The 13,553-nt window shown below is 59.6% G+C and overlaps 1 protein-coding gene across 1 annotated transcript in view; it reads left to right on the forward strand.

Annotated features, from left to right (window-relative positions):
- LOC104078551 (cadherin EGF LAG seven-pass G-type receptor 3-like) overlaps positions 1–13,390 on the forward strand; it is a gene marked incomplete at its 5' end in the record, with an annotated part of 33,041 nt that extends 19,651 nt beyond the window's left edge. Inside the window, 23 exon segments of the mRNA XM_009580226.1 lie at positions 1–73; positions 925–939; positions 2,607–2,701; positions 3,417–3,626; positions 4,120–4,303; positions 4,810–4,890; positions 4,893–4,952; positions 5,165–5,345; positions 5,651–5,818; positions 6,149–6,275; positions 6,453–6,659; positions 6,767–6,941; positions 7,503–7,615; positions 7,926–8,005; positions 8,655–8,781; positions 9,450–9,563; positions 9,741–9,877; positions 9,972–10,078; positions 10,910–11,083; positions 11,220–11,420; positions 11,591–11,918; positions 11,997–12,671; positions 13,363–13,390. The exon segment at positions 1–73 is cut by the window's left edge and continues 47 nt beyond it. Coding sequence (XP_009578521.1) covers positions 1–73; positions 925–939; positions 2,607–2,701; positions 3,417–3,626; positions 4,120–4,303; positions 4,810–4,890; positions 4,893–4,952; positions 5,165–5,345; positions 5,651–5,818; positions 6,149–6,275; positions 6,453–6,659; positions 6,767–6,941; positions 7,503–7,615; positions 7,926–8,005; positions 8,655–8,781; positions 9,450–9,563; positions 9,741–9,877; positions 9,972–10,078; positions 10,910–11,083; positions 11,220–11,420; positions 11,591–11,918; positions 11,997–12,671; positions 13,363–13,390 — 3,660 coding nt within the window.
- Positions 13,391–13,553: the final 163 nt, after the last annotated feature.

Genomic DNA, 13,553 nt, shown 5'->3' on the forward strand with positions numbered 1-13,553 from the left:
AAGGCGGGTGTGTGGTGGCCCCAGACCAAGTTTGGCTTCTCGGCTGCGGTGCTGTGTCCCAAAGGCTCCTTGGGTGAGTGGGGGATGTGATGGGGAGGGGAGGGGGCAGCCTGGCTGTGCTGCCAGGGGGTGTAGCAGCCCCAGCAATATTGCTCTGTCCTCGTGCTGTCCCAGTCCCGTTTAGCTGGGCTTGAGGGCTGGGAGAAGGAAGTTGGAGGAGAAAATGCCAAAGCCTGGGGGAGAGCAGAGGGGGCTGGCCACGAGACTGAGGCTGGGAACAGGCTGTAGGGTCTAGGCCCCTCACCCAGCCCCGAGGGGGCGGCGTGTGCGGGCTGCCAGGGGGTGTAGCAGCCCCAGCAATATTGCTCTGTCCTCGTGCTGTCCCAGTCCCGTTTAGCTGGGCTTGAGGGCTGGGAGAAGGAAGTTGGAGGAGAAAATGCCAAAGCCTGGGGGAGAGCAGAGGGGGCTGGCCACGAGGCTGAGGCTGGGAACAGGCTGTAGGGTCTAGGCCCATCACCCAGCCCTGAGACTGGGCTGTTCCCTCGGCCTCGGTCCCCACCTTCTCCCTGCTGCTTTTTGGTTTCAGCGGGCTTGAGGCTGGGGTCAGGCCTGGCACAGCAGCTCGGCACCCGCAGCACCTTGCTGCAGCTCTGCCAGCCCCATCCTTGGTGTGCACTGCGAGTGGGGCAGGGCACAGTGTGCCGTTAGGTGAGTGTCTCGGGTAGGAGTTATGTCCCGAGCTGGAGGAGGCTGTCCTCAGTGACAGCAAAGGTGTGAGCAGGGTGTCTGGGACTATTGGGCAGCACGAGCCCCAGGGGACAATACAAACCCTGTCCTTCTCCAGCCGTTCGCCCCGGGAGGAGGCAGGTTCGGCTCCTAACTGTTGTCGCTTCTCTCCCTGGTTCTCTCGCCCTCCGTGCTCAGGCTTGAGGGGTGCAGGTAAGGTTGCTCCCACCTCCTTCTTCCTGTGCTGTAAGGGCTGCACCACGCGGCATTCCCTCCCTGCTCCCTGCCTGGCACCCTGCACACCCCTGCACTTTCCCTGCCGCTTCTGGAGCTGCCGAGTGTCTTCCCAACGCTTTGCCTGGCCTCACCACTCCTACATGCTGCTTCCCTGCTCCCAGCACACTAACCAGCGCAAACCTGGCTGCAGCCGCATGCAGCCTCTGCCACCCACTGTCCTGAGCCTGCAGCTTTGGCTCTGGGCAGATCCATGCTCTGCTCCCCAGCTGGGAAGGATGCTGGCTCTCCCGGGCTGGTACCTGCTTGCTTAGGCTGGGAGGGGAAGGAGCTGGTGATGAGCAATTGGTAGTGAGGCCAGGGAGGCCATAGAGGAATGGCCGTGGGGTGGAGGAAGGGGGAGCTGTTTGAGCAGGGGGCAGTAGGATAGGAGCAGGAACTGATGGGCATGCTCAGCACAAGGTCCTGTTCCCTCTGCCCAGTTGGCAGGGGGAGGCAGAGGGACCCAGCAGCTGGATCTTGCCCAGATCTGCAGCTGAGCTGATCTCTGTTCTCTGCTGATCTCTGTTCTCTGCTGGGGGAAGGCCAGCAGTGTGGAGGTTTCTTTGTTCTCCCTGCTCCCAGCTGCAATGGCACTGGTCCCTGTGCTTCTGCAGCTGCGGGAAAGGTGGCTGGGGAGGACAGCTGGGAGCTGTAGATGGTGGAGGGGGCATGCTAGTCACTGGGGCTTTTCTGAGCAGCAACTGGAGTCTGCTCCAGGCTCCTTGTCCCCACCCTGGCCACACTGCTGCCCTCTCCCAGCCATGGGCACCTGGGTGGGCTTCTCTGCCCTGGTGCCTTCCCCAGGAGGGCCTGGTCCACAGTCCTGCCAGGTACACTGGGGTCACCCGGGTTCCTTTTGTTCAAAGTGTGCATGGTGACACTCCCGGCCCAGGACACTGCTCTCCATGTCGGCTTTAGCGGCGCTTTTGGTGGTGGTTAACAGCTGATCCCATTCATTGCTGGTATCTCCGTTGCTGTGCACTAGTTCTTGGGCCCCAGCCAGAGATTGGGTACTCAACTTGCACTGCTGGATGGGTCCTCCTTCATCCCACTCCTCCATCCCGCTCGGCCATAAGGGCTCGTCTCTGGGGTGGGTTTGCCAGCCCCACAGCAGGGGTGTTATCCTGGGGTGACTTTGCCCTGTAGAGAGAGGCAGGACCTCAGCAGGCATTGCAGGCTGTCAGCCGGAGGATGCCTAGAGCTGCATGGGCTTCAGTAGTTCGGGGTCAAATCTGCCCTGAGGACACAGACACGTCCCCACCAGGAACCAGGGCTCCAGCCTGAGCCCTGCCAAGTCACTTATTTCTCTTTGCAGTTCTGTATGATGGCACCTGGTGTGATGCAGCCCAGAAGCACACATAGGAACCCAGCTCCTGGAGGGAGGGGACGGCAGCAGCTTGCTGACGTGAGGCAGACCAAGGGTGGAATGGGTTGCACTGGTGCAAAGCAGGAGGACGGCCCTGGGGTGTTACAGGCTCTTCCCATCTCTTGCCAGTGCTGTTCTTTGGGATTAGCTGGTGCAGAGGGTCCCCGCTGGGGGGATGCAGCAGGGGAGCTATGTATCCTGTGCTGAATTTCAGACATGCCCTTCCTCCTGGTTTTAGGTGCAGCCATCAGACACTGTGATGAGGAGAAGGGCTGGCTGGAGCCAGATCTCTTCAACTGCACTTCACCTGCCTTCAAGGAGCTCTCCATGCTGGTAATCCCCTCTCGGCTCTGCAGCCCAGACAGGGCAGGAGCCATACGAGCAAGGGCTCACAGCCAGGTTTCAAAGAGCTCAGCTCTCCATGGGCACCTAGAGTAGGAACGGGCCTTGCTACAGTGCTCAGCACCTTTCTCTTCCAGTCTCCTGCCCCCAAACCCGTTCTGTGCGAGCACTGGTCTGAGCTGAAGTTCATTTTGGTTTTGTCTCATCTCTTGAGTGTCCCCATCAGAAATGACTTGTGTCCTGCCCCAGTATTTGAGAGGAAAACAAATAACCCTGAGCAGGGCTGAATTGTTTGAAGCTGGTGGGATGTCTGCCCCATGGGACATCTGTAGCCCCCAGACCCTTCAGTGACAAATCCCTTTGAAGTATCTGGGCAAGTTTATTAAACACGTGCATCCCAGCGAGGCTGAAGTGTAACAAGCCAGGAGAGTTTCCAGGGAAGTATCGCTAGATGCTTGCTCTGTCCTTTCATCTCCTTGGTCTCTGTCATGTATGGTACTGGGCAGGCCAAGCAGGGCCTGGCCCAGTGCATGTGTTTCTGGAGGTTGTTTGTCTGCCAGGGATGCTCCCTGTTCTAGTGATCACCACTCTGAGTGTCCCTGGCTTGTACCATGGTTTCTCTGGGCCAAGCGGGGCCTGCAGCATCCCAGTTTCCCAGGGAGGAACCGCTTAATTGTTTAATTACCTCCTTTCTCCCCGCTGGCAGCTGGAGGGCTTGGAGAGGAACGAGACTGAGCTCAACACAATTGAAGCCAAGAAGCTGGCCCACCGGCTCCGGGCCGTTACAGACCACATGGACCACTACTTTGGCAATGATGTGCACATCACTTTCCGCCTGCTATCCCGCCTCATGGCCTTTGAGAGCCGGCAGCGTGGCTTTGGTCTGACAGCCACGCAGGATGCCCACTTCAATGAGGTGAGTCCTTCCCCCAGATCAGGGTGGCTTCTGATGCTGCTTCTCTTTATCAGCCGCCCTGAGCCTGGGTCTCTGAGGGGATCGAGGATGTTGTGAGACCACGTCAGGAGCACTGGGCTCCCCAGTGCCACACAGACGTTGACCCACAGGAGCAAGACCCGTGAAGGCTACCTGCGTGGTCAGGGCTGGAGCTCAGGGTGGATAGGGGGAGGCAGAGAGCTGGGTTTGCCTAACCTGGGGAAGGGAAGGCAAAGGGAGGTCTTATTGCTGCCTGCAAGTCCCTCATGGCAGGGGTGCAGGGAAGATGTCTCTGCAGGACACTGGCTGATGAGCATTGAGGGTGGGGGCCCGTCGTAGCAGAAAGTACCCCTCTTCCCCAAGCCCTTGTGCAGCAACTGGGCAGAGAGCACAGTGCTGCAGCCTGGGGATGGTCAGGATGGGGCCCAAAGGCAATGCTTCCCTCACCCCCTGCCCCCATGTCTCTCCCATGCAGAACCTGCTGCGCGCAGGCAGCTCCGTGCTGGCGCCCGAGAACCGGGAGCACTGGGCCATGCTGCCACACAGTGAGCACGGCAGGCCCATGCTCATGGAGCAGCTGCGGGACTACTCGGGCACGCTGGCCAGCAACATGAAACTCACCTACCTCAACCCCGTCGGCGTTGTCACCCCCAACATCAGTGAGTAGGAGCTGGCTGGTGGCAGGCCCTGGCTGCGGTGGTGCAGAGCCACTCCTCCATCACACCCTGTCCCCTTCTCCTCATCTCACTTCACCTCAGTGAGGGTGCTGATAACCCTCTTTGGTGGCTCTCTCAAACATGGGGAGGTGTTTGTGAGAGACGTCCTGGTCCCTTCCCTGCCTGGAGTAGATGACACACCACCGAGAGCCAGCAGAGCCAGGAGTGTGCTGCCTGCTCCTAGTTACCTCCCAGTCTCCAGTGAAAAAGCTGCTGGCCTCAGTGGCAGAAGTAGCCTGCCCAATGGCAGAGCAAGAATCTGAGCTGGGAAGAAGCGCTGTGGGTGCTGGGATCTCACGTCATGCCCAGACACAGGGCGTATCCACAACCCAGCCTGTGGCTCATACGATCCCTTTGCCAGTGACTTCAAACCTGGGGTGCCCGTGGAGCATGGTTGCTCTCCAGGTGGCCATCCTAGAGCTGACTTTCACTCCCTTGCTCCTCTGCAGTGCTGAGCATCGATCGCATGGAGAACCACTCCCATATCCGCCGGCGCTACCCTCGCTACCACAGCAGCCTCTTCCGGGGCCAGCGGACCCCCACACCCATGTTGTGCTGCCACTGTCGGTGCTGAGCCCCCTGAAAGCTGAAGGTGAGCATGTGAGCATCGCTCGGGGAACAGTGTGGGTGGGAGTGGAAGGCAAGATGTGTCCCTGCTGAGACCTGGCTCTGTCAGAGGTCCACAAGTCACTCTTGAGAGCTCAGAGCTTCTGACTTCACCACATCCCAAAGGCTCCTGGTGGGCTTACAAGCTGCCTTCAGAGCAGTGTGTGTGTGTTCTCACCATCCCCTTGTGTGCCTCAGCTGCCCCCACGGCGGTGCCCACACTGGCTGGGGGCGAAGGGAACTACACTGTGGAGAACTCCTCCCCGAGGCAGGCACTGCCAGAGCCCGAGCCCGCTCTCGCTGTGATCATCCTCATCATGTACCGCACTCTGGGAGGGCTGCTGCCTGCACGCTACCAGGTGGATCGCCGCAGTGTCAGGTATGTCCTCCTCCTCTTTCCCCTCCACAAGCACCAGTGAAGAGAGGCTGGCTGGACTCTGCTCTGCCCCCTCCGGCAGTTGCTGAGTCTGTCTGCAATGGCTGGGGTTTGGTTCCCAGCCAGACGGTCCTGCGGTGCTCTGCGTGTTCCCCACCTTGGTGTTGCTCTGTCGCATGTTTCTTGACCCCATGATGCGGGCTGGGCAGAGCTGTTCCTTCTGAGATGTCAGTCCAGGACGTCAGGGAGGCCCCCAGAGGGCTGCCGCTGCCAGGCATGGTGATGGTAGAGCTCGATTGCTCCTTCAGGCTCCCCAAGAATCCTGTGATGAACTCCCCCATCGTGAGCGTGTCTGTGTTCAGCAATCACACCTTCCTGCGGGGGCCCCTGGACACCCCTCTCGTGCTGGAATTTCGCCTGCTGGAGACGGCCAACAGGAGCAAACCTCTCTGCGTCCAGTGGAACCACTCCAACCCGTGAGTCAAGCACAGCTGGGCCACTCGCTTTCAGCTGCATTCCCCAGGCACCTCCTCATTCCCTGAGTCTCCCTGGCCATGACAGGCTGTGCGCCTGGGCAGCACTGGGATGTGGGGTTTTCTGCCCTCTCCCAGGGGCTTAGTTCCTGCCGAGAGGGCACAGCACGGTCCCTGCAGGGCTCTGGCTCCAGTACTTCAGCTGTAGGAGTGCAGTTGTAGCTGCTGGTAGAAAAGCCTTGCCAATCACCCTTCTTCTCTGCGGTTCCTTCCCCCCACACCACACTCATCTGTCTTCTCTCCTAAGTGCGCTCTGCTTTTTGGTGGCTGCAGGACCAACCCCTCTGGCTTCTGGACAGCCAGGGACTGTGAGCTTGTGTACCGAAACACCACACACGTCCACTGCCAGTGCTCCCAGTTTGGCACCTTTGGGGTTCTGATGGACAGCTCGCACCGAGAGGTAACCTCAGCCTGTGGGGCTGTGGGCGGTGGTGGGGGCTGTTAGCCACTGGGTCCCAGAATAAGCAGACACAGGCACAAAATTCCCTGTGGGACACAAGTAGAGTTTGAGAGCTCAGCAGGCTTTCCGAGTCTCCCCCTAACACTGCCATTTGCCTTTGGTTCTCTGCTGCTGCAGCAACTGGAAGGTGACCTGGAGACATTGGCAATTGTCACCTATTCCTTGGTGTCGCTCTCCTTGGTGGCTCTGCTGCTGACCTTCTCCTTCCTGACCTGCCTCAAAGGCCTCAAATCCAACACACGTAGCATCCACTCCAATATATCAGTCACCCTCTTCTTCTCTGAGCTGCTCTTTCTCCTGGGCATCAACCGCACCGAGAACCAGGTCTGTGGGCTTGAACAAGCATGCCCATGGGGGTGGGGGCGAGGCATGGATGATGTAGTTAGCGTTGGCACAGCGCGACCATCTCTGAGTGGCTTTTGTCTCCCCAGTTTCTTTGCACTGTGATTGCCATCCTCCTCCACTGCTTCTTCCTCTCCACCTTCGCCTGGCTCTTCGTCCAAGGCCTCCACATATACCGCATGCAGACCGAAGCCCGGAATGTCAACTTTGGGGCCATGCGCTTCTACTATGCCATCGGCTGGGGAGTGCCCGCCATCATCACTGGTAAGAGCAGGTCTGCTTACAGCCATGCCGAAAGCACCGGTTCTCTGCAGCCTCCTGATCCCCTGGTGTTGCCCGGATCACTTAGCCGGCTGGGAGAGCTGAGGGTGGGCTTGCCATGGCCAGCAGTGCTGGCAGCGAGCAGTGCTGTGGTGGTCAGCTGGGGACCACCTATCAAGGGCTGTCGTCTTGCCTCCTGGGGAGAAGTAATTCCTCAGCGCATCTCCCCATGGCTTGTTCGATGGGCACAGGGCTCCTGCTGTCCCAGGGCTTGTGGTTAAGATCTCCTAGTTTCCCAAGCCTGCATGCATAGGTGATCCGTTGCTGGCAGTGAACGCCTGCTGGGCTGGGCTGTGTCAGGAACGCCTGGAGAAAAGGAAATAAAGGCTCTGATGCTGGGGCTCACAGTCCTGGCTCTTTCCCCTGTGGCAGGGAAGCCTGTGCACAGGGCAAGGAGCAGCAAGAGAGCCCCTTCACAGCCTTCAGTGCTGGGATGGGATCGACATGGCTTGGGCAACTCCAAGGCTGCTGGGTCTGGACCTGACCTCTCCCTTCCTCCCACAGGGCTGGCTGTTGGCCTGGATCCTGAGGGCTATGGGAACCCCGACTTCTGCTGGATTTCCATTCATGATAAGCTGGTCTGGAGCTTTGCAGGCCCCATTACTGTCGTCATTGTGGTAAAACCCTGTCCTGTTTCACCCACAGCCCTCTCCCGCCTCCCTTCTCCGCACCATGGGCACTCGCCCCTTCCTTGGCTGCCCACTGCCTGCCCCCTTCTCTGTATTCTCCTTCCTCAGTTAGAGGCCCTCTCTCTATCCCTCCTTGCTCCAGCCAAACTTGGGGGAGGCCATGGCTAGGGCATGAAGGGGAGAGGAGGGGACGTTCACATGGGCCTGGCGGACCTGGAGGCTGCCCATGCTCTGCGCTGGGGGTGTCAGGTCAGAGCTGGCCCTTGGCACAGCTTCTAATCAGTGCCAACACTTTCAGATGAATGGGGTCATGTTCCTGCTTGTGGCCAAGATGTCCTGTTCCCCAGGCCAAAAGGAGACCAAGAAGAAGTCGGTTCTGTGAGTATTAGAGGCCAAACTTCCAGTAGAGCTCCTGTGGCTCGTGGTTTTTAGCATTTTCAGTGATCATCCTCCCTCTGTCACCATCGCAGAGTGTCCCTCTGTGCATCAGTGTCAGCCTTGCAGCTGGTCTCCTCTCCCACACCTGCCAGCCACGTTAACCTTTCCTAAACTTTGTCCTTTCCTCTTGTTCCTATGTCCCCATCTCCGCACTGTCCCGCCAGCCTGCCCCCCTTCACCGCCTGCCCTCACAGCCACCCCTTGTGTCTGCTTGGATTCAACACTCTGCCCTTGTCAACGCTCAGCACCTGCTGCTTCTTCTCCTACGTGCTCGTTCTGAGACTTTTCCCCACTCCCTCCTGGGCCAGCCCTGGAGCTTGGCTCAGCTCTCCGTGGCTCCAAACGACCTGTGTCGTTTGGGCCCCTGTGTTTGCCATGTGTGATCCAGAAGGGAAGGCCTGGGAGTCGGGAGGAGCTGAACTGCTGTGCAGAGATGAGCCCGCAGTGCTGGGCGCAGCAGGGAGGGCTGGGCAGGAGCGCGCTTTCCCCTCTGGATCTCCGTCTGTGAGCACTAGACTGTAGATTAACAACACGCACTAACCTCTCGGTGTGTGTCTGTGTGCCTGTCTGTCTGTCTCTCTCTCTCCAGCATGACGTTACGGAGCTCCTTTGTTCTGCTTCTAGTTATTAGCACTACCTGGCTTTTTGGCCTCTTGGCTGTCAACAACAGTGTCCTGGCTTTCCACTACCTCTACACTGTCCTCTGCAGCCTCCAGGTAACTGCCCGGCCTCTGCCAGGGGAGGGCACGGGTCAGCCCAGGAGAGCGTCCCTGTGGTCCCCACGGCCATCTGTGGAGAGTGGGCGCCCCATGCTGAGCCCCCAGCATCCCACTGGGCTCCTTGTCCCTTCCATTTTCCCCGCTGCGGCAGCGAGTGGCTCCTGCCAGGCCTCACTGCTGTGCCCGCGGTGAGTGGTGGCACAGAGCAGGAGGTGGCTGCAAGGTGCTTGGTTCAGAGGTGACGTCCAAGGGGCAGCAAGGACCGTCTTTGGAGGGAATGGGTCTCCCTGCTCTCAGAGAGCAGAGCAAGGGAGTGGCCTGCAACAGAGGTGTCCAACACGCCAAATACAACCCACGGCAGCACCCCGCAGACTTCCTGCCACCACCATGGCTGGTGGGGGTGTGGCGGAAGGAACCCCTGCCAGCCGCTCGTTGGCCGCTGCCAGGCAGGGGGACACCCCACCCTTTCCTCCCTCACCCATGGCCACCATCAGGGTTAACGCTGATCAGTGTCGAGGGGCTCTTTGGTGCGTCCCTGTCCTGGTGACCACCAGGGCTGACACGCTGGGCTCTGGAGGAGCCAGGGAGCGGCCAGGATCTGGTGCTGCGGGCGAGCAGGATGGCCAGCAGCAAGGAGCTGTTTCTCACGGCGTCTCTCCCTGTAGGGCCTGGCTGTGCTGGTCCTGTTCTGCGTGCTGAATGAGGAGGTGCGGGAGGCCTGGAAGCTGGCCTGCCTCGGCAAGAAGGGGCAGAGCGAGGAGGCCACGAGGAGCACGCAGGTGGGCGAGAGCAGGAGCAGCCCAGGGGTCTGGGGACAGCCTGCCTGGCTGGGACAGGAGCTGACGGGGACGTCCCCGCTTCCCCAGGGGGGTGGCAGGTGCAGGTGGGAAGGCCATCCCCTGGGCTGCCGCGGCACCTCCTTAACAGGGCAAATGCTTCTCTCCCCACCTCGCCAGGGCCCCAATGCCTACAACAACACAGCGCTGTTTGAGGAGAGCGGGCTCATCCGCATCACCCTGGGGGCCTCCACCATCTCGTCGGTGAGCAGTGTGCGCTCTGCCCGCACCCACTCCAGCCAGCGGGCTTACCTCAGGTAGGGAGCGGCGCGGGGCTCCGGGGTGCCAGGAGCACCCAGGCAGAGCCAAGGGCTCCTGCCGCTGTGACCATTCGGGCCTCCTGTCTTTCAGAGACAACGTGACAGCGCATCAGGGCTCGGCCTTGGATCACAGCCTGCTGGCTCACGCTGGCCCCACAGACATCGACGTGGCCATGTTCCACCGTGATGCCGGGGGAGGTAAGGCTCAACCCAGTGCCTGGGTTTGGGGCCGACCCAGCGCATCCCGAATTAACTTCTGGCTTAAGGAAGTCCTTCCTGGTGCAGGCTCTGGCTGTGCCGTTACATCCTACACCCTGTGTTTGGCTGTGACTCCCAAACATGCTGTGGATATGAAGGAGAGGCAGCAGCTGTGTCACATAGCACACCCTCCTCCTGGACAGACAGCAAAGGGCATAGCCAGTCTCCAAGGAGCTAGAAATGGAGGAGGCAAGAGGGTGGGGCATAGGCTGTTGTGGGGTCCATGGGGACACTGGGCTCCCCAGTACAGCACAGGCACTGACCCACTGGAGTGAGACCGGTGGGGGCCACCCTCGTGGCTGGGGCTGGGGTGTTGGACAGGCAAGCAGAGGCTGAGGGAGGTGGGTTTGCTCAACCTGGAGGAAGAGGAGGCAAGAGGATCTTACAGCTATTTGCAGCTGCCTTACAGGGAGGTGCAGCAAGATGGAGCCAGGCTCCTCTTACGGCGCCTGGTGAAAGGGCAGGTGGAGCACGTGCAGGCTGCTGCCAAGGGAAGGGCAGTGAGGGGTAAGGCAGGCTATTGTCCTCACAAGGGTGGTCAGCCCTAGGGTGGTTCTGCTTTCCCAGAGGCAGTCAGAGCCTGGCTGGTCCTGCCCTGGGCAGGGGTCAGAGCAGAGACCTCTGGGTCCCTCCCTGCCTCCGTTATTTTGTGATTCGGTCATTTAACTAGCAGATGCTCGCAGGCATGAGTCTGTCCTTCCCCATTTGGGCTGAAAAGCCTCGCCCACCTTCATTCCAAATGTCTCCCCAACACGCGCTGTGTCCCTACAGACCAGGACTCGGACTCAGACAGTGACCTGTCTCTGGATGAAGAGCGCAGCCTCTCCATCCCGTCCTCGGAGAGTGAGGAGAACGTGCGCCTGCGGGGCCGCTTCCAGCGCCAGTTCAAGCGGGCAGCACACAGTGAACGCCTCCTCACCAACCCCGCCAACACCACTCCCAAAGGCAAGTCCTGGGGGCTCTGGCAGGGTGAGCTCAGGTCCCTGGGGGCCAGGCTGTGACTTGTGATGGCTTCAATCGCTGCTTACAGAAATACTCTCTCCCTCTTCCCTGGGGCCTGTTTTGCTGTGTCCTTCGCCAGACGTGGATGGCAATGACCTCATGTCGTACTGGCCAGCTCTGGGCGAGTGCGAGGTTCACCCCTGCTCCCTGCAGAAGTGGGGCTCCGAGCGGAAGCTGGGATTCGACATCAACAAGGATGCGGCCAACAATAATCAGCCAGACCTGGCCTTGACCAGCGGGGACGAGAATTCCCTCACTCAGACCCAACGGCAAAGAAAAGGTAACAGCCTGGAGCAAGCAGGCAAGAGTGGCCTGGCCTGTCTCAGGTTGATGTGGCCCTGAAGGCTCAGCATCAGATCCATCTTGTCGTGTCCTTGGCTTATCTCCCCCGGCTTTTGTGCTCTTTTCACTGTTATGCAAAGATTTGACTTCTCTTTCTATCCGGTGCAGGGATTTTGAAGAACCGCCTCCAGTATCCTCCGACTCTCCAAGGCTTGCCATCCGTCGGCAGGATGACCAACGAGCTGACATGGTACAAAACCTCCACACTGGGTCACAGGGCTGTCCCCGCCGCCTCCTACGGCAGGATCTACTCTGGGACGGGCAGTTTGTCGCAGCCAGCCAGCCGGTACTCGTCACGGGAGCAGCTTGACATGTTGATGAGGAGGCAGATGTCCCGGGAGCAGCTGAGCAGACACAACTCAGGAGAGTGCTTGGAAGCCGTGCCCAGCCGGCACGGGTCCAGGGAGGAGCTAGACACTATCCCCAGCAGGCATGGGTCTACTGAACACCTGGAAAGTATCCCGAGCAGACACGGGTCTAGGGAAAACTTGGATCTACTGGCTGCTCGGCCCAGTCAGAGAGATCATGGAAACACGCTGCCGCGGAGGCAGGGCTCCAGAGACCACCTTGACACTTTACCCTGCAGATTTGGGTCAAGAGAGCAGCTAGACTGTGGGCCAGTAAGAGAGGTCTCCAGAGAGTGGCTAAATACATTGCCAAGTAGGCAAGTGTCCAGAGACCGAATAGACACATTGCCAAGTCGAGATACTTCTCGAGAACAATTGGATTTGCTTTCTAGAAGACAGCCTTCAAGGGACCAGCTAGCATTGGCTAGACAAACTTCAAGGGAGCAGCTGGACTTCCTCTCCAGAAGATCTAATTCCAGAGAGCCTCTGGACACAGTGCCTAGCAGGCATCCCTCGCAGGACAACCTGGGGAGTCTCTCTAGGAGGCAGCTGTCTAGGGAAAGCCTAGAGCCGCTGTCAAGGAGACAGCCTTCTAGAGAGAACCTGGAGGCTGTTCCCAGCCGGCATCCTTCCACTGAACAGTTAGATATCCTTTCTTCCATCCTTGCTTCTTTTAACTCCTCCGTCCTGTCCTCGGTGCAATCTTCCAGCACGCCTTCAGGCCCCCAGACCACCACCACCCCCTCTGCCGTGCAGACCTCCTCGACGCCCTCCGCAATGTGCTCCTCGACGCCTCGCTCCGCCACCTCCCACAGCATTTCGGAGCTGTCGCCAGACTCAGAGTAAGTGTGTCCCTTCCTCAGCTGGTCTTGTGCATCGTCCGCCTGCCTGGCTTCTTCCCGAAGTGGGTTTGGTTTGGGGGGAGAGGGCTGTGTAAGGGAGAGCCCCTGGGGTGAATGGCAGGTGTCTCCTTGTCCTGAATAGTGATTGGGCAGGGAGAACCCTCAGGTGTGACAGCTCCGGGCGCTTGCAGTGCAGCATGAGCAGAAACATCAGTGTATCTGAGTCTGCTTGCTCTGCCAGAAGTGATGGCCCTCACTTGTGGCCTGTGGGGGCTCAGGGAAGATGCTTTGTGCAGCCAGGCTGACCTCATATCTGGTCCCCTTGCTCAGTGCCGCTCTAAGTCCCAACAAGCAGATGTGTGCAAGGGCCAGGCTGGCCGGAGAGGAGGAGGGGGCCCAAGTCCTACAGGAGCCCTGCCTGCCCCAACCACGTTTCTCCCCAGGGACCCTGTCCCAGTCTGTCATTTCTTCCCCTCCAGCTCTGCTCCTTGCTGGAACTGCTGCCATCCCATCCCATCCCATCCCATCCCTCCTTTCCTCTTCCCTGAACTGAGGGACTTGGAGATTTGTTGTTCCTGCCCTGACACAGGCGTGGGTTTCTGCCCTGTCCCCATCTGGCATAGCTGGGGCAGGCAGCTGGACCCCAGGGGAGATGCCACGGCTTAACGCTGTTTTTCTTTCCTCTGAGAAGAATAACGAGAAACGAGGGCCATTCCTGAGGGGCCGAAGCTGTCCATAAGAGAGACAGAAGAAGCAGGGCCCTTCGTCTATCCAGGTGCTGCCAGCTGAGGTTTGGCGTCCCCAGGGGGCAGGGGCCAGAACTGATGGTGGTCAGAGGCCCAAAACCGACCCTGCCTTCCCCTGCCCTCCAGGCTGAGGGGC

Source organism: Fulmarus glacialis, unplaced genomic scaffold, assembly GCF_000690835.1.
Source record: "Fulmarus glacialis isolate BGI_N327 unplaced genomic scaffold, ASM69083v1 scaffold20816, whole genome shotgun sequence".
In the NCBI taxonomy this organism is placed as follows: Eukaryota; Metazoa; Chordata; class Aves; order Procellariiformes; family Procellariidae; genus Fulmarus; species Fulmarus glacialis.